Source organism: Podarcis liolepis (genome assembly GCF_965112155.1).
Source record: "Podarcis liolepis genome assembly, contig: HAP1_SCAFFOLD_8, whole genome shotgun sequence".
Lineage (NCBI taxonomy): Eukaryota > Metazoa > Chordata > Lepidosauria > Squamata > Lacertidae > Podarcis > Podarcis liolepis.
In genome coordinates, this window is record NW_028148741.1 from 3,657,435 (window position 1) to 3,676,508 (window position 19,074).

Sequence of the window (19,074 nt, forward strand, 5' to 3'; positions counted from 1 at the left end):
CAAGAGGGATCACTGCACAGTGAAAGCCTTAAATGCGGCAAGCCACACACCCTGTCCCGGGGGATGATGCGGCAGAGGATTCCCTTGATCGCGCAGGGCTGGGAGCAAGCCTCTGCGCGAGTGTTGGGGGGCATGAAGCCCACAACACCACCTCCTCCCGAGGTCGGAAGTGGCTTTGGCACAGCATCCTCCCCACTTGTGATTCCCATCAGCTGCCACTGAGTGGCAGACTGCCTCTGGCAGTGTGGAGCAGAACGCAGCCATCATGGTTAGCAGCCATTGATTGCCTTATCCATCAAGTCCATCAGCCTTTGTTTTTCGGCAAGTCCATATGTCCTCTGATATTTGGGGGAACACCATCGCTCACCATAGCTTTGCATGCAGAAGGTCTCCAGGGTCAATCTGCAGGTGATAAGAGAGAAGACCCCATTTGGAGAGCTGCTGTCTGTCAAAGTAGGTAACAGTGGGTTAGGCAGAGATACATTCTAACCTGGTCAAAGGCAACCTTCCTATAGAATTGGCAAACCAAGAAGCCCTCGTTCCAAGTTTTTCAACCTTGGCACAAGACAATTTCCCTGGAAGCAGATACTCTGCCATGTGTCTTTCCATCCTTCAGCCTTCCATCCATCTTCCTTGCTGCTCAAGATATGATTATTCAGACATGCAGCCCATGTGTCATCTGTGACTTATCCTCTTCCTTCTTCTACATCCAATTCAGTCATTTCTTCCTGTCCAACTGACTACAATAATAGCTTTCCCTTTTGAAGTTGTTCCTTATCTATCCTACTGCTTTCTATGCTGCTCTGACTGTCTGTCCCATACAAAATAAACAAAAAGTGTGTGTGTGAATCCTGACTAATCAAACAGCAACATAAAGCAAGAAAAATCAATAATAAAATAATAAAAATGAAGGTGGCAGGCTTAAATAAACTTCATGATCAGTCAATATATGCCCCAAATCTAATAGCTGTGTTCCCCTCACAGAGCTGCAAGCTCCAATTCCCAAGGAAGAGGAACTAACCTCTCAGCACCCTTAATAAACTCCAGTTCCCAGGATTTTAGAGGGGGAGTCATGACTGTGTAAATAGGTTTGATATTGCTTTAAATGTATGGTGCAGATGGGGCCTAAAACCACAAGGAGAGGAACATCTGGGGCAGAAGGGAGAGGGCAAGGAAGACCTTACACAAGAATGGGTGTATTATGAAGTCACATAGAGCTAGAAGGGACTTGAGTTCAACATTCTGCATTGCAGGGGCTCGAACCCATGACCTTGACCATACAAGCATGCATAAATGTATGGTTTAGATGCAACTGCTGTCTAACCTCCCTGGAAACAAATCAGAATGAATGTGCAATCAAACGAGTTGCTCAAGCCTTAAGGTTTCTTTATTTTCAAAGGGGCGATGGTTGTAGCCCCAACCTTAAGGCTTATTTGTATTTATTTTTTTATTTTTTAAATAATATTTATTGAAAATTTTAAGATTACAAAGAAAAAAAGGGGGGAAAGAAGGAAAAAACAAGTAACATTTAAACAATACGAATCAATAAAAAAAACAAGGTCAAAAAGAGGGGGGGAACAAAACACATAATACATCAAAAGCAAAAAGCAAAAATAGACAAAAAAATTAAAAACAAATCCAATATTCCCAAATCATTAACTCATTACCTTGTTTCATCGACCTCCTCACACCTCCCTTTTTTGTATTCTAGTTGTTAATTATCTCAGCAAATCCTTTCCATCTTTCATAAATATTCTGTCATTAAATTACCTTAATCTATTTTAACCTTATCTTACCATAAAAGGCCCTAAAACTTAAAATTTAAGTCTTATTTATACCAAATTCTCTTAACCATGACATATTCGTACATAATTCTTTTTAACATTTCTTCTACGGCCAAATAATTTCATTCCAACATTTTTCTAATACTCTTTACTTTTACAAGATTTCCCTAAATAAATTGTTTAAAACTTTCTTCCAATCTTCATCCAACATCTCTTTCTCCTGGTCTCGGGTTTTGTCAGTCCTTTCTATCCCATCCATCTAGTCCATCAACCTGGTAACCTTATATCCGAGGCCCTTGGATCTCTTCCATGTCCCATCCGCAGATCTTCTTCATATTTATACCTGTGCTTTACTTTGTCTTCTGTTCCTTTCACTCGGGAAGACTCCAGCTTGACAATGTTTTTGTCCCTTCTCGACAGATCAGCCCCTTTTCCAAAGTCAACACTGAACTCCATGTGGTATTTAAAAGCATGTTTTAAAGTCCCTCCAAAGTTAATGGCCCGCACAACTCCGAATGCCTCCCGGCCCAAAGCCAGACTTGAAAGGTCAAAACATCCCTGCATAGGGGGGTCTATCCAGCCCCCCATCTCCAAGCCAAACAGAACTCTGTCTCTCCAAATCTGGCTTTCTCCAGGTTCATTCGTCAAGTCCAACAACTCATGTTCCTGCTGGGCCACAGTTCCCTCCATCTCTGCCTCACTAGGTCCAGCAACAACCTCCTCCCTCATCTGATCTGTCAAAGCACACTCCTGAGTTAATTCCTGAGTGGGTTCTATATAAGTGCCCACTGCCTGTCCAAACTTTCCGATCCCAACAGTCATCAAATCCATCTTCTCATGTAACTGTTCCAATAAAGCACTTGTCTTACGAAAGGCCAACACCAGAGCCTCTGAGTACATTGTTGTTGAAGGTCAGAGTCTGTTCCCACGATCTTAATCTATTGCAGCTGCAAAGCTCCCCAGTTCGAATTTAATAACAGTTTCACAAGCTCCCTCTAGGGGAAAAAGCTTCTATTTGTATCCATCTCTCTCTTTCTTTCTTTTTTAAAGCAAATCTAACAACAAAGTTTCCTTTTTCAGATATTTTGTCAATATTTTGTTCCTTTTAGATGCAAAGGGGAACAATAGAATCAATATGTTTCTCTTCTTTTAACTATCTGTCAAAGACGTTTGTCTATAGTCAATGAACTTCCCAAAGACGTCTGTCCAGACACCCCGCTCCCAGATTCAGGACGGTGGAGAATTGCTTTTCTTTGCTTGTCTTCTGCAAGTTTAATCAGTCCAGAAAAAGTTCCCCCCTCTTCTCCTGCTTCCAAGGGGGGTTCAGTAATTTTAAATGATAAAAATTGATCCTTTACAAATGATTTTCTAAGCTCTAGCTTGCCGTGTCTTTGCTTCAATCTATTTACAAAAAGAGGAAGGCAGACTTCCTGTTTAGACCTTCCCGCTTCAGTGCCAAATTAAAAGAAATTTCTTATTCCAATTTTCTGTTCTACTCACGGACAGTTATTTAAGCTCCAATTGTCCACAGGAAAAAGTCAGCGCTCTCCGGCAACAGCAATGTGGCTTCACTCCGTGAAAGAAGCAGTCGATTCAAGGCACCGCGCCGCTCACCCCACGTCGCTCTGGAGCCCCGAAATTGGGTTTCCCCGCGAGTAGAGGGGGCGCAAAGGTGCCAGCCGAATCCCACGTCCACAGGCTTCTCCCGCCTGTGGTTTCTGATGGGTCTCCGCCTCGCCGTGGCGGTTCAGACCCTGTTTTCCAAGGAGCGGATTCCTCCCGATCGGAGGAAATCCACCATTGCCAGAGGCGCCAACCCGGAAGTCCAAGGCTTGTTTGTTTTTAAAGGGGTGATGGTTATAGCTGCGCTTTTACATGTGAAAGCGCAGGCATGTGTCATCAACCATTTAGTTGACGAGCTGGTAAAGCGCAACTATGCCCTGATTGATCCAGTGTTTCTGGGACAAATCAGAAGTGAGCTCAATGTAGAGGATGTAATTGGTGGACCTGCCATTGGTGGACAGCGTGCCTCTCCCAGCACTGGTTTCGAATATGGCACACAGGTAAATTCCCTTGTGTAGAATTTTGGTACCCTTGCCAGGTTTCAGCCAAATGATGGGCAGGGAGTCATAGAGGGTTTGGGGAAAAGGCTCTCCAATCCGCATGGTCTCCCTGTCCCAACAGGGCCCTTCCAGATAAAGCCCTTTCACATAGGCTCCATCTTCAGGCAGTTGAGTCATACTCTGCTCCTGTATCATCCCCTAAATTGGGTGGGGGAAGGAGAGAAGAGATGGTGTATTAAAACATGGCCTAGGTCTTGCGGAAGGAAGGTTCTATCCGGTGCTAGTTGCTAGCCATGGCAAGGAATGTCTCCTGTAGGTTACCAAGTATTATTTCTGCATAGTATACAGGAGCTCTTAGACATGGAATGAAATGGTTTTACTTACCTGAAATTCAAGTCCAGTGTGATCTATTGTGATGCCGTATTTCCTGGCATAGTTCTGTGAAACTATGACAACTGAGTAGCAGTTGGAACCATAGCAACTTCCAACAAGATCAAATGTTGGGGGGTTCAATATGTATCTTCCCCATGTTGACTGCAATGAACAGTTGGGTGGCTGGAATGATTTTCTCTGGTCTCAGGCATCAGAAGATGACCATGCGGTCAAGACCTGTGAACAGATTCCATTCAACGGAAAACTCTTCTTCATGAAGTTTGGCAGACTCATAAATCATTTTGTATTCCACAAGATTGGACTCCAAAGTCCTTATAGAGTTGGTGTCAGACAACTTGATAACGGAAAGCTTATTGCCCTTTTCCATATTTTTGACCCACTTGTTGGCTTGTCCTTGAGGATCAATCATTAAAGCCCTTCGTCTTGAGATGGAAACGATGATGCCATTGTCAATCGAAAAAGAATCAATTGGCAACCCAGCAATCTGCCAGGCACAGATCTTGACTGGTTCCAGTAAATTGCTACTCAGGCTGAAATCAGAAGAAGAAGAAGAAGAAGAAGAAGAAGAAGAAGAAGAAGAAGAAGAAGAAGAAGGAGAGGAGGAGGAGAAGTTTGGATTTGATATCCTGCTTTTATCACTACCCAAAGGAGTCTCAAAGCGGCTAACATTCTCCTTTCCCTTCCTCCTCCACAACAAACACTCTGTGAGGTGAGTGAGGCTGAGAGACTTCAGATAAGTGTGACTAGCCCAAGGTCACCCAGCAGCTGCAGGTGGAGGAGCGGGGACGCGAACCCGGTTCACCAGATTATGAGTCCACCACTCTTAACCACTGCACCACAGTAGAACATGGGACTTTCTCCTCCTTGCACAAAACCAGCCATCTCTTCTGAAATTCTGTATGGTAATCAACAGTAAAGGCTTCCTTTACCACTGTCCCTGAAGATAACAAGACATCCCCAGTGAGGTCAGGGTGCCGAAGTCCTGGCAAGTGTGTTGCTTCCGTCCAACTATCCTTCTTGCTTCCCAAGCCACTGTTCAGCTTTTCAGCCCTGTCCAGCTTCTGAGAGCATTCGTCAATGCTGTTTTCGAGTTCTTTCTTCTGGTTATTAAGTTCTTCAAGTTCATCCTTCAGTTCCTGGAGGCGGTCCATCACTTTCTTGAGTTCTGCTCGCTTCGTACTGAGCTTCTGCATTTCTGCAGTGAACAAACCTTCATCTTCCCTGAGTTGTTCACGTTTTGGGGGCGCCTCCTTTGTGACACGGTCGTGCACGTCCATGGCTCTCACCCCGTTGCACAAGCCTTCGCAGGTGAATGACACATTCTTTAGGACAGCTGGCTGAAAGTCCGAATGTTTGATGAACTTCTCTCTAATTCTCTTAGTTAAAGCTGGTGGGATATTATCTTTGTCATAAGTCTTCAAGACTTTGTGGAATTTCAGATCTCCTAGAGCCTTTTTGGAACTACCTGAAATCTCACATAAACACATACATATTAAAATACTTTCAAAATAAGAATATCTCATGAAAAAATCTGGAAGATTTTCAACCTCCCTCCTTTTACCCCGAAATACAGTGGTGCCTCACAAGACGAAAAGAATCCATTCTGTGATTCTCTTCGTCTAGCGGTTTTTTTCGTCTTGCAAAGCAAGCCCATTGAAGGATTAGCGGATTAGCGCTATAAGCACTATTAGAGGCTTTTAGAGGCTTTTAGCGGCTTATCTGCTGATCGGATCAGCTGATAAGCGGCTTAGCGCTATTAGCAGCTTTTAGCTGCTTTTAGCGGCTTATCTGATGATCGGATCAGCAGATAAGCGGCTTAGCGGCTTAGAAAAGGGGGGAAGGGGGGGAAAACCAGCAGGAACTCGCAAGACATTGTCGTCTTGCGAAGCAAGCCCATAGGAGATTCGTTTTGCGAAGCACCTCCAAAACGGAAAACTCTTTCGTCTAGCGAGTTTTCCGTCTTGAGAGGCATTCGTCTTGCGGGACACCACTGTAGTTTTTTGAGCAGCCAGGTGACTCTTAAGCCAAAGCAAATGGATAAGGTAATATAATGTCTCACTTCCCATAACAATTGTATCTATGGTCCATTTAATTGCATTGAATGCAAGGAAGGCTGATGCCCATTGGACTTTTAGGGCAAGCTGCAGGAGACTCAACAGTGGCGGGGAGGTAGAGCCAGTGATAGGCAGAGTCAACTAATTCTAGATTTCTCCTCCCCCCTCCTTCCTGATGAGTTTTATAACAGCAACACTGGGGCTAAGGAGGAGCAGGTGGAGGCGTGGGCTGTGCTTGGAGGGGCAGTGCCCCACTTGCCCATATGGACTAAAGTCTACTGGTTGAATATCTTAATATATAATATAGTGTGAGATGATGACAATGCTCAGTATCAGCAAAGAAGCACATGACAACCCCCCCCCCCAAATAAATGATTTTTTGTTGTGTTTGGTTTTTACAGCTTCCACTTGGATCAGGCTTTCTTTCTGTCTTTTCTCTCAAGCGCTTCATGACCAGCTTGATAGGTCCTGGTGGATTCTGCATGGATTTGACAAGGGAGGTATTTGCCGGGTTCAGGTTATCGAGAGCCAAAAAAGCAGCTTCCAGGGCTGGCATTGGTTTTGGTAGGTTCCCCTTGCACTCCTCCTGTAATCACATCAAATATATTCACAGAACATGGTCAGGATGCTACCACACAGTCCAGTGGAACAAGAACTTTGCAAGAGCAACCCTTTCCTTTCTTACTGCAGCTGAAGCCACTGGATGTGCCTTGACTGGAATTGATTGAGGGCCCTCTCGGTGGCTGGTCCCCACCTGTCAAATGCACTCCCTGGCGCAACGGGCACATGGTCACCCAGTGAGTTTTAGAACTCAGTGGGGATTTGAACCCTGGTTGCCCCGGTCTAACACTCTAACTGTATCACACTCACTCTCTGGTGACCCCATAAAAGCGGAGCAGTTTTAGAACAACGTCACTTTTAGCATATGTGTGTTTGGAAGAAATAGTTTCTCCCTGCTCTGGGGTAAATAGCAGCCCTGGGGAGGCAGATCAGATCTGGGGGGGGGGGGCAAGGGTTTGAATCCCCTCTCAGCAACATCATGTTCCCAGTGTGACCATCCCCTCTTATGTTACTACTCTTTAGTTAGAAACCAACCAAGGAAGGGGACATCCTGTGCTGACAGTGCAGCCCTGTGCATATTCAGTAGTAAGTCTTGTTGAGTTCAATGGGGCTTACTCTCAGGTAAGTTGGCATACCAGAGGATGGAGAACACTCTCTTCCTCTCTCTCTGGCCCTCAGAGCTGTCCTCTGGCAACACCCCCTCACTTTGTCCCCCAACCGTTTTTGTCTGACTGGACTGTGTCCATGAACTCTTGCAATGCCCCTTGCTTGTCTGAACGGGGTGTGGATATGAGGAAACCAGCCAGCTGTACAAAAGGTAAAATGGGCATTTGTCGCCCCTTCCACTTCTGTCTCTGGCCCTGCCCACCACTAGCATGTGGCCCTCAGTAGGTTGCCCGGGAGGAGATGTGGCCCTTGGGCTGACAAACATTCCCACACTTGAGGTGCAGCCTTAGGACTGGAGTCAATGGTAGTCCTACGCAGAGCAGATTCACTGAAATTAAAGGACAGAACTAACTTGGGTTCCTTAATTGCAACGAGCCTACTCTGAGAAGAACCAGCATTGCATACATTCCTCCAGGGAAACCACAGATAGGTCAGAAAAAGCACATCACTGGTAGCTCTTTACACCTCTCTTACTTTGGATTTCTCATTTATGACACTGCACTGTCGGAAACAGGGACACGGGTGGTGCTGTGGGTTAAACCACAGAGCCTAGGACTTGCCGATCGGAAGGTCGGCGGTTCGAATCCCCGTGATGGGGTGAGCTCCCGTTGCTCAGTCCCTGCTCCTGCCAACATAGCAGTTCAAAAGCACGTCAAAGTGCAAGTAGATAAATAGGTACCGCTCTGGCGGGAAGGTAAACGGCGTTTCCGTGCGCTGCTCTGGTTCGCCAGAAGTGGCTTAGTCATGCTGGCCACATGACCCGGAAGCTGTATGCCAGCTCCCTCAGCCAATAAAACGAGATGAGCGCCGCAACCCCAGAGTAGGCCACAACTGGACCTAATGGTCATGGGCCCCTTTACCTTTACAGAAAAGGAAAATATTAAAATGGCAACATATTAGGTTGTCAACAACAAATATCCTATGGCATCTGACAACAGAAGAGGGAGAAATAGAGTTTCAAATTGAAGATAAAAGGTTAAACGATTTAAATGGATGCTGCTCGTTATTTCTCCCCCATCCCCATTTATGATTCAATGGCAGAGCACATGGCTTTGCACATTGGTCCCTGGCATCTCCAACACCTGAAAACCTGGAGAGTTGCTGTCAGTCATTGAAGACAGGGCTAAGTTAAATGGACCAGGGACAGCGACAGCTTCCTATTTTGCTAACCATGGAGGTTTTTTATCAACCTCCTGATCCTAAATCAAGTGTCCCTTCATTTAACAAACACAGAACAGTACAGGATTCTATAGCAAGAGCAGTGGCAGTCGAAGATAGTGACTAGATGTGGTTGGGGGAAATGTGTTAGGGAAAGAGTTAATGTAGTCTGGAATCCTAGGATGTTCTTTTCCGGTTAGGTCTGTTATCAAGTGCAGAGAGGGAGTTTTACTGTGAGTTTGCTTTATACTGCTATGTGCCTCAGAATAAGTCTGTAAAATCTCAGAAATCTGCCAGGTTCTCGTGTGTGTGTGTGTGCGCGTGCGTGCGTTTTCAGTGCTTTTTGGGGTGGGTGGGTTACGCAGGGCTATGCGTAGCCCTAAACATTTTGTGAATCTAATGGGAGAAGAAACTAAACATTTTATTTTCTTCTCTATCATGGTGAATCATCACTACCATTGCTACTCAGACAGAAGCGAGCGTTTAATATGTGAAGTAGGAGTTGGAATCTAGCCTCAGGTAATGTATGTTCTTTGCACTTTTGTCCATTTACTATATTTATTTTCCCTGATTTGAACTATAAAATGGTGATTTCTTGAGTCAAAATGAGAGTACCCCTAAACATTTTTAAAGAAAAAAATCACTGTATGCTTTAGTATACTAACTAAAGTTTTGTGCTATGTTTAAAATCCTGGAGCAGCTTCTGCACATATAAATACCACAATATGTGCTTTCTTGAAGAGAAGCACATTCCTCACTGTCCATTTACCCCAGAAAAGTGGACTCAAATCTCAAATCCAAAATTTCACCAGCAATGGCACGGATGGAAATAATGGGCAGGTAACTTATGAAACGCCCTGTAAGACACAAAGGAAGACAGTAAGTCTCCATGCAGCTTTGCCATTCCTTCTGGTGACCCCAGGCAGATAGTTGAAACTTCTGATAAAGGTGTGGCAAGGTCACGTCACATCAGAGGTTGCAGGTCTCCAACTCCCAGCATCCCTGACCACTAGTTAGTCAGGGATGATGGGAGTTGTAGTCCAACAGTATTGGGGTCCCAAGGTTGAGAAAGGCTGTCCTATTGCATTTAATCTGACATCATACCTGTAATATCATTCCTTCCACCTCCTGGAGGCCCCATTGCTGAAAGAAGCAGAACCTCAGCAAGAGCAAGCCTTGAGGTGTCCTTCTTTTGTTTTTCTTTTCTTTTGCATTGAGTTCTTTAATCAGATGCAACACTAAAACGTTGTTCTCTTTCAGTTACTCTAACGCTATCAAAGAGTTCCTATGACCTTCCAGAAATTGTTGAATATGAACTCTCATCATTCTATTATTATTATTATTATTATTATTATTATTATTATTATTATTACTACTACTACTACTACTTTATGTAGTTGCTTTTATTTATGTATTGTTGCTTTTGTTTATGTATTGTTACTTTATGTATTGTTGCTTTTATTACGTGCACTATTTTATGAATTGTTGCATACAACCCTGGGATTCTTCAGGCTGAAGGGTGGGGTATAAATTAAATAATCTCAGGTCATACTGCTTGGGGCTTATGGGAGCTGGAGTTCCCCATCCCTGGTGTTCAGGATGATCAGTTCCTTTCTTAAGCTCTGGGACCTATTACAAAACAATTCAATGCCCATAGTGAAGATATGACGCATCCTGGTGCATAAGCAAAGCCACTTATTTAAATTTGCAAGAGTATATGTGTTTAATCAGACCTCTTTCTGGAAACACGTTATTCTTCATCAGCTTTATGCTTTTGGGACGTGGCGTAGATGGTTATCATCCATTCCCATCAAAACCTCTCGGTAATAACGGTCACATTTCTTTCTTCCCTCAGCATTGGTTCACACTGTGGCAAATAGGAATAGACCCTGCACCCACAGAGTGGACATGGTCATCCATTAAAAAAGAAGAGCAGATGAAGATTGTTCTTTGACAGAAGGCACAGTCATCCATGTAGACCTGTGTCTTGGGGCAGATCCAGTAATCCTGGGCTCCACTCTGTCATGTGCCAGCCCTCCTCCAGGCCTCCAGTGCCTAAGCCAAATCCAAACTACACCAGGAATCAAGAGTTGGTGTGGCCAACCATGGTCCTCACCAAGGCAACCAGGAAAAGACCACGCAGCCACAGAGTGGACATAATAATCTATTTAAAAAGAAGAGCAGATGAAGATTGTTGCATGGCAAGAATGATAGAATTTCATAATGTGCAAGGACCGTTACAAAAATACGTCGGCTACAATAGCTTCAGAGAATGAAACACTTTTGTTAAATTATGCTAAGAATAATTCCCACATGGTGGCAAATATTCAGCATATGCTTGTTTGGTAAATTTCTTCATAATTCTTGCCAAAAAGAGAAGTCTTTAACAGTGTTTGCATATATATGTCTGCAGTTGCAATAATAAAATACTTGAACTATTGTGGTCTCCCTGATATTTGCTAAACAGTATACTGTACAGTACTGCTAAAACTTACCAATCAGTTTTTAACCAGCTACGAATTTGAAACCAGCTACGAATTTGCTGGTGGATGGGAAAGGTTGGCTCTTTGACACAATCGTACTCAGTAACATGTACACATTTCTAGTGTGCTCAAAACACTTTATTGGTGTATTTCTCAGCAATGCTGCCATTTGCACATAAGGGGGAGCTGAAGTCAAATGTGCTGAGTAAACCTTTATTTTAAATTTGGGGTGCGGGAGGAGTATGTGGAAGGCTTTGCAATGCTGCCTCGTCGTCGTCGTCTTCCCCAATAGGAATGCGTTTATTTGGTTTACATGGGAATATGTCTGTTTGTCTATCTGCTTTGTGTGCGTGATGCTTCCCTCAGTCGGGGTGCTGCTCCGAGTTGGTTTTATTCAGAATATTTACACGACACGCAATGAGAAACGTTCTTGGGGTGAGAAATGACTGGCAGAATCCGAGACCAGGGAGAAGAGTCGGCAGAAGAAGATTGGAAAAAATTTAAGGACTATTTACAAAAATACTGTAAAATTAAGGAATGTTGAATGATGTTGGATTGAAATTAAGTGGTTTCTAGCTGTGATGGTACAAAGGAATATGATAAAATGGTTTTCTTTTTATAAGTAAGAATTTAAGGTTATAATAGCCTAAGATGTTAGAGAAAATAAGGTGTTTTTTGTTTTTAAAGCTGTAATGCTTTGATATATGGATTTGCTGCACAAATAATTTGAACTGGTATGAGGTCAGGGAAATGTGTTATGAGAAAATAAGTTGTGAAATTTATGTGTTTTTAACTTTTTTCTTCTTATGTTTGATTTTTCTTTTTGTTTGTAAAAAATTGGAAAATTTAATAAATATCTTTATTTAAAAAAAAAGAGAGAAACGTTCTTGGGGTGGTTCACAACAATAAAATACCGAAATACCACTATTTAGCTGCCCTTTATGGGCACAGGAGTCAACCCCACGGAACTCGAGACGCGTGTCGGGTGGTCATCTGGTCTCTTTTGACATGGGCCCCGCACCCTTGCAGGCTGGGGTTGGCACAAAAGACACGTGTGTGCGCGCGCACGTGTGAGTGAGCGAGCGCGTGGAAGGAATGTCGAAGTCCAGCTCGGCCCCGTCCCTTCGTCCTCTGACCCGGAGGATCCCCGGCCCTCCTCGCCAAGGAACACGCCGCCACCACGGCAAAGGAGGGCGGCCGGGCGGCCCTCTCAGAGCCTCGCCGTCCCTCAGCTCTGGCCTTGACGCGCGCGCGAAGCTCGGCAGCCGCCGCGCGGGCCTCGGTTCCAGGCGGGACCGTTAGAGCGGGCGGGCGGGCGCGCGGCCGCAGAGCGAAGCGTCGCCATGAAGCTGTTAGCGGCGGCGCTGCTGCTCCTCTTCGCCGCCGGCCTCGGTGAGTGAGGGCGGGCTCCCTCACGCGCGCGCCGCGTTTAGGGACCCGGACTGGACAAGCCCAAGCTGCGGCCCTTAGGCGCTGTTGGACTACAACTTCCATCATCCCTGTCCTCTGGGCCTGCTAGCTAGGGGATGATGGGAGTTGTAGTCCAGAAATACCTGGGGACCCCAGGTTGAGAAATGCCTGAGCTGTCTATCATAAAATGAACACGCCGCCTGGTTGTTTAAAACCCCTCAACGCGGTTTACAAAAAGATAAAAGCACTGAGAAGAAATCACAACCATGCTTTAAAACATAACAAAAGTTAAAATACTAAAACGGGTTGCCTCAGCTTTCTAAGCGTCTCTGAGCAGGGAACGCTTTGCGCAGGCGCCTGCTTGATCTCAAGAGGCAGGGAGTTCCCAAGGCCAGGTGCTGCCACACGAAACGATCAGGCGCTGAGCAACACGTGGCACCAACTCCACCCATGAAAATGGCCCCCTGGGCACAAGTGGGGCAGGTTTTGCAGGTAAACGGGTCCCTATCTGAAGAAGTGTGCATGTGCACGAAAGCTCATACCAAGAACAAACTTAGTTAGTCTCTAAGGTGCTACTGGACAATTTTATTATTATTATTTATATATTTCTACTTTGTCAGACCAAGCCGGCTACCTACCTGAATCTGGGTCCCTATTTGTTAAGGGCTTTATCTTGATCTTGGCCAGTGCCAATCTGTGAGTGCAGGCACTCCATGCTGACCAGGCCTCCCTCCTGTCAGCAATCGTGCTGCAGAATTCTGCCCTAACTGCATCTTCCAGCTCAGTCCCGAGGGAAGCCCCACACAGAACACATAGGCATCCTAACAGAGATGGGTACAGCAGATGGTTAAGGCAGATGTGGGTATCCAGTTGTCAGTTTACTATCTAGGAAGAGGGGTCAACCTCAGTGTGGAGGAAATGTCCTTTAAAATCTGTCTCTGCCTTGGAACCTAGGAAGCTGCCTTAACCAAGTCAAACCATTGGTCCACGTAGCTCAGTATTGTCCACACTGACTGGCAGCAGCTCCTCCGGATTTCAGGCAATAATCTCTCCCAATCCTACCTGGAAATGTCAGGGATTGAACCTACCCCTGGCCCAGGGCCCTTCTCCCTTAAGGGAAAAGTAGCACTTGTTGTTGTTGTTTAGTCGTTTAGTCGTGTCCGACTCTTCGTGACCCCGTGGACCAGAGCACGCCAGGCACTTCTGTCTTCCACTGCCTCCCGCAATTTAGTCAAACTCATGCTGGTAGCTTCGAGAACACTGTCCAACCATCTCGTCTTCTGTCGTCCCCTTCTCCTTGTGCCCTCCATCTTTCCCAACATCAGGGTCTTTTCCAGGGAGTCTTCTCTTCTCATGAGGTGGCCAAAGTATTGGAGCTTCAGCTTCACAATCTGTCCTTCCAGTGAGCACTCAGGGCTGATTTCCTTCAGAATGGATAGGTTTGATCTTCTTGCAGTCCATGGGACTCTCAAGAGTCTCCTCCAGCACCATAATTCAAAAGCATCAATTCTTCGGCAATCAGCCTTCTTTATGGTCCAGCTCTCACTTCCATACATTACTACTGGGAAAACCATAGCTTTAACTATATGGACCTTTGTTGGCAAAGTAGCCCTTAAAATAGTGCAAAAATGGTATCTCACACCAGTACAATCAGCCCATTTTCGTTCCTCCTGCTCACCAAACTGTTGCAGGAAGTTAGGCTCATATCAACACATATTTGAGGTGGGAAAGTTCTGGGAGGAAAGTATTTGTCAAAATATATTTCAAAATATCCAGAACTGATGCTGCTCAAGTCTTCTCACAGGCAATGATGTCAATGTACGGCTCAAACCTCTAAGTTTTCTTTTAATAGTGGCTCCTAATGAGATGCTAAAAGAAGTTGTAGGGTGCATCTCTGACAAATTAGTACAATAAAATATGGCAAATAGCACTTGTGGGAAAATCAACATAAATAAAATTGGCATAAGGTTTGAAACATAAATTCTCTTGTAACAGATTGGTATAGCTTTGTTATGCATATGGCTAGAAATGAAAACAGTCTAAAAGTTTCTGGTTTACAAACTGTTTATTGCTTTCTATACAAATGGTAGTCTGGGATAAGAACTTATTGTGTTATTTGGATATTATTTTGGATGTATTGCCTTCTGGGTTAGGGTGGGATATTTTATTACTTGTGTACAATGTCATTATATGTTGTAAGAATTTAATAAATGGAGAAAAATAGAAAAAAGAAGAATGGTACTGATAAAGGCACAAGGGTTTGTCTTTCCTACATCTCTATTCGGTTAGCGATCCTAATTTATATGACGTAAATGTATATAGAATTTCTAGAGAGACAGCCCCCTGCTCCCAAGCAGGCTGCAATATAATCTAAGGACCTCTCCAGACTAGTTTATTGTGGGTGTAACCTGCCACATATCATTAAGGGTGTTTCCAGACTCACTGTTTTCATGTGGGATTCAGCCATTTCTCAGCGAATTCAGAATGTGCAACTGAATGTGATTGGATGTTATTCTTAGGTGTCTTACGGTGCTGTGACATTTGCGCCTTATAGACATTAAATGGTGATTAACTTCTTGGCATTTTTCTTCTTCTCCAGATTGTCAAACCTTTTTAGATATCACAATTCCAAAGAAAATTCCATCCAACATGACTGAAGATGGTCTAGGAGAAGATGAGGTATTTGGAATTAAGAAATATACTTATTCAAAAGTTTGTGCTATGGAGTGAACATCTACTCAGTGGATGATATTTTGCACAGTGATTCCCAAGCTTGCTTCCCATGGGAGTCAACTAGATACCTCTGGGAAACCCACAAACAGGGCACATGTTCCACACCTGGGGTCCTCCAGGTGAGTGAATGAGCAGAGATCCTCATGTGTGCACTCTACAGTTGTGCATAAGAATCTTTGGCTCCAACCGCCTCCAGACACTCACACAGGACCTTCACCACCTTCACTGGTTCCAATTTGAAAGAGATATAGAGCTGGGTATCATCTGCATACTGGTGAACACCCAGCCCAAACCCCCTGATGATCTCTCCCAGCGGCTTCATGTAGATGTTAAAAAGCATGGGGGGGAGGGCAGGGAACCCTGAGGCACCTCACAAGTGAGAGCCCAGGGGTCTGAACACTCATCCCCCAACACCACTTTCTGGACATGGCCCAGGAGGAAGGAGCGGAACCACTGTATAACAATGCCCCCAGCTCCCAGCTCCTCTAGATGGTCCAGAAGGATGTTATGGTTGATGGTATCAAAGGCTGCTGAGAGATCCAACAGAACTAGGAAACAGCTTTCACCTTTGTCCATAGCCCACCAGAGATCATCAACCAGCATAACCAAGATGGTTTCAGTTGCATGATGAGGCCTGAATCCCGATTGGAAGGGATCCAAATGGTCCACATCCTCCAGGCGTGCCTGGAGTTGTTCAGCAACTCGACTAGACAGGACTCTAGCACTCTCCCTCCCCGGCCTTGCTCCCATGGTGTAGTCTACCTCTTTCCAAATCTGAGCGACTTTATCTGCAGGAGATCTTGGGGTCTTTATCAGGGCCCGATGACAAAAGTGGTTCTGTTAAATTGTGAACCACCTGAAAGAGTCTCCTTCTGCTATTTTCTGCAGATGCAGTAGAGGCGGTGAGGAAAGTCCTCTTCGCCATCGCCCTCGCCACTTGGTAGGCTCAACGTTGAGCTCTAACCCGTGTCTGGTCTGATTCAAAATGAGGTTTCTGCCACCAGTGCTCTAGCTGTCTCAGTGATTGTTTCATCGCCTCAGCTCCGGGGAGAACCACGGGGCTGTCCGGACTTCATGCAATCAGAGAGGGCACTTCGGAACCAGACAGTCCATAGCCCTGGCTCAGCCAATCGCTGGGCAGCAGCAAAAGCAGCAATCCTTAAGAGCCTTTCAGGCCCTCTCCAAGCCAGCTGGAAAGAGGCCAGGCAGGGCCTTTCAGGCTCTTCTCAGGAGGCCTGCTGAGATAAAGAGGCTCAGCCAATCCCTGCCATAGCTTTTCTGCCATCATCAAATACATCTCAATAGAGAGTGTTCATTTCATTTGTAAAAGTACTGTTTCAACATACTCTTCTGATTGATTTTTTTGTTTTCTTTTTAATTGTCCAGAGCACACAGACTTACATTATTACAATAAAAAAGAAGACGTACACAATTCACCTGCAGCAACAGTAAGTGACCGCCTAGTCTTAACCCTTTGGCTTCTGGCTGTGGGATGTAAAGGTGCAGCCAAGTGCGACATTCCGACAGAGGACTGACGGCCTCCATGTTCTAACCAGTAGCTGTGACAACCAGTTTGTCGGTTGCTGGTAGTTTTGAAAGATAACTGCTCAGCTGCAGTCACCTCAGGACCAACTTCCCTCTGGTATAGTTTATTTGCTTGTTATGTAACCTAAGCCTGCCTTCAGATACAGTTCTGTAAACCTGAATGAATCTGAGAGTAAAATAGCTATATGTGATGGGATGATGAGCTGCTTGTGCGTAAAATCCCAGTCCCTCAGAGTTTGGTTAAGTCCGCAAACCTCTGTCTGTAACGGAGCCCCCTAAGCATGGCTCCGTCAGTCGCTGGCAGATTCCGACAGTGGTTGCTTTCGGAATCTCTTCCAACATAAAAGCTCCTTAACGGAAACGCGTCTTCTGGACTCTCGGCGTGACAGTTTCCGGCGAGGAGTGGGTGTCCCTACAGGAGGTCCTGAAACCTCCCCACTGTTTTCGCTGGAAGTGTCTCTGAGCCATCCCTCCTGCTCACTTTCCCTCGGAGCTCCTCCTCTCCCCCTGCTGGTTCCCTCTTCAGCTGCTGAGTCTCTCCCAACCTCTGTGAGCCCTTCCACCTCCTGTCCTTCCGATGGCAGTTCCCTGACACTATATGATATTAATGTTATATTAACATGAATCAGATTCATGTGTGTATTCTTTAAGAGGGATTCAAAGGGATTTTTAACCAGGAAGGCATCTTTATTAGTAGAACTCAGGCAAGTCAGCAACAAGCTGATCGCTGAATAAAGGGGATTGTTTAACTCTGCTAAAGCAAACCTTCCCACAATGGGGAGGCTGTAGCTCAGTGGCAGAGCATGCGCTGTGCATGGAGAAGGTGCCAAGTTCAGTCTCCAGTGTCTCTAGGCAGAGACCCGTCTGAAACCCTGGAGAACCATGGCTTGTCTTAGCACGACACATGACCCAGGTCACTTACTAATCTGCACTGGATTTTGATTTCAGGCGCCCATAATGGCTAGCTCCAGAAGGTGATCAGATTGGGCCTTTTCAAGTCCACTACTAGGGCCACTGGTCTTATTTTGCTCAGAAATGTCCAGAAGGTCAGAGGCAGTTTGAGAATTCTCAGTTTATGCCTGCTCTAGACAAAAGCACCCCACAAAAGATTGATTGATTGATTTCTTAGGAAGCATCTTACCCAAACTGTTCAGCAGCAAGTTTCCGGAATGACTTACAAGGGATCAAAGAAGCCCAGTATTAGTAGTAGTAGTAAAAATGACTACTAAAAATTAGTAGTAGTAGTAGTAAAAAATGACGACACATACATAACAATGGCACTTCTCAAGAAAACGTCATGGTGGAAAAAATTCCAGCAATGATTAAAAATGGATGAATCTAAAAGGCACTGAAAGAAAAAGAGAAATGACATGCAACAAGCCTCCTTAGAGAGGCGAACTGATAAAGCTGCAGGCACCACGAGGCAGTAAGGGGTACTGAGAGAAAGGCCTAAAGTTCATGTGAGATTCTGGCCCCCCACCCCCCCAAATTCTGGAGCCAGCCTGGATTATAATTTATATTGTTATTCCTATTTCTGTCTTTAAACACCAGCTTCCAAAATGTCATTCCACAATTCCAACATGCTGTTATGCTTTAGTGTGACCTGGAAACAGAAGTTAGGAGAAGACTTTGTGGACACCAACTAATTTAATTTATTCTTTTTCCTTAAAAATAACAATACATGTTTTATTAGTTTCATATAAAACAAATATAATAATAGCAATAAAGAAATAACACTCAGGCTACATTGCTTATTAATTGCCAAGGACACCAAAAGTAAATAAAATATTTAGTTCAACACCCCCTATGGTGTCTCTTGAGAAAAACCCTTGGATTTCCTCTGTGGAAATTAATGGTTACCATTCAATTCAGTGGGAGGAAAGGCAAACCACTGCAAAGGGAGAGAGCATTGTGGTGAGAACAACCTTCCCTCCATTCCCTGACACTGTGTAATCACAGAATCATGGAATTGTTGAGTTGGATGGGACTCTTGGGTCATCTAGTCCAACCCCCTGCAGTGCAGGGATCTCAGCTAAAGCATCCATGACAGAGGGCCATTCACCCTCTGCTTAGAAACCCCCAATGAGAGAGAGCCCACAACCTCCCAAGGTGATCTGGGCCTCACTTATGGGAAGCACTGCAGTAAAGAGCTTGGCCTCCATCATTGTGATAGGCAGTTTGCTACTAGTATTTATGAATGCTGTACCTCTCCACTTAGCACTGC

At 44.9% G+C, this 19,074-nt stretch overlaps 2 protein-coding genes and 1 long non-coding RNA gene across 6 annotated transcripts in view; 2 read left to right on the forward strand and 1 right to left on the reverse strand.

Moving 5' to 3' along the window:
- Positions 1-3,617: 3,617 nt before the first annotated feature.
- Positions 3,618-7,356, reverse strand: LOC310699074 (dynein axonemal heavy chain 3-like). 2 transcript variants are annotated; one of them, XR_014521915.1, is made up of 3 exons: positions 6,694-7,356; positions 4,232-5,705; positions 3,618-4,045 (listed from the first exon to the last, which is right to left on the reverse strand). XR_014521915.1 is itself a non-coding variant. In XM_083520686.1 (2 exons), the coding sequence occupies exons 1-2, from the start codon at positions 6,848-6,850 to the stop codon at positions 5,047-5,049; spliced, it is 816 nt and encodes a 271-aa protein (XP_083376812.1). In that variant the 5' UTR covers positions 6,851-7,356; the 3' UTR covers positions 3,618-5,046. The 2 variants fall into 2 exon arrangements, 1 of the variants encoding a protein (XP_083376812.1); XM_083520686.1 differs by having other exon boundaries at positions 3,618-5,705.
- A 978-nt stretch (positions 7,357-8,334) lies between these two features.
- On the forward strand, positions 8,335-11,118 carry LOC310699078. The gene is made up of 2 exons (XR_014521916.1): positions 8,335-9,198; positions 10,535-11,118. It is a non-coding gene; the product is annotated as an uncharacterized lncRNA (long non-coding RNA).
- A 983-nt stretch (positions 11,119-12,101) lies between these two features.
- LOC310699073 (disintegrin and metalloproteinase domain-containing protein 2-like) overlaps positions 12,102-19,074 on the forward strand; it is a 39,406-nt gene continuing 32,433 nt past the window's right edge. Inside the window, exons 1-3 of one of the 3 annotated variants that reach the window (XM_083520684.1) lie at positions 12,102-12,554; positions 15,172-15,251; positions 16,692-16,753. In XM_083520684.1, the coding sequence (XP_083376810.1) occupies positions 12,506-12,554; positions 15,172-15,251; positions 16,692-16,753 (191 nt within the window). In that variant the 5' untranslated portion in view covers positions 12,102-12,505. Of the gene's footprint in view, positions 12,555-12,947; positions 13,065-15,171; positions 15,252-16,691; positions 16,754-19,074 lie in introns of those variants that run through there. The other 2 variants (XM_083520683.1, XM_083520685.1) reach the window with 2 other exon arrangements.

Bases quoted from the DNA above. Each gene is read 5' to 3' on its own strand.
- LOC310699074 (XM_083520686.1), bottom strand. From the start codon at position 6,850: ATGCCAGCCCTGGAAGCTGCTTTTTTGGCTCTCGATAACCTGAACCCG. The intron at 5,706-6,693 runs GTAAAAACCAAA...GTGAGATTTCAG, and splicing joins GCCTGATCCAAGTGGAAGCT to GTAGTTCCAAAAAGGCTCTA.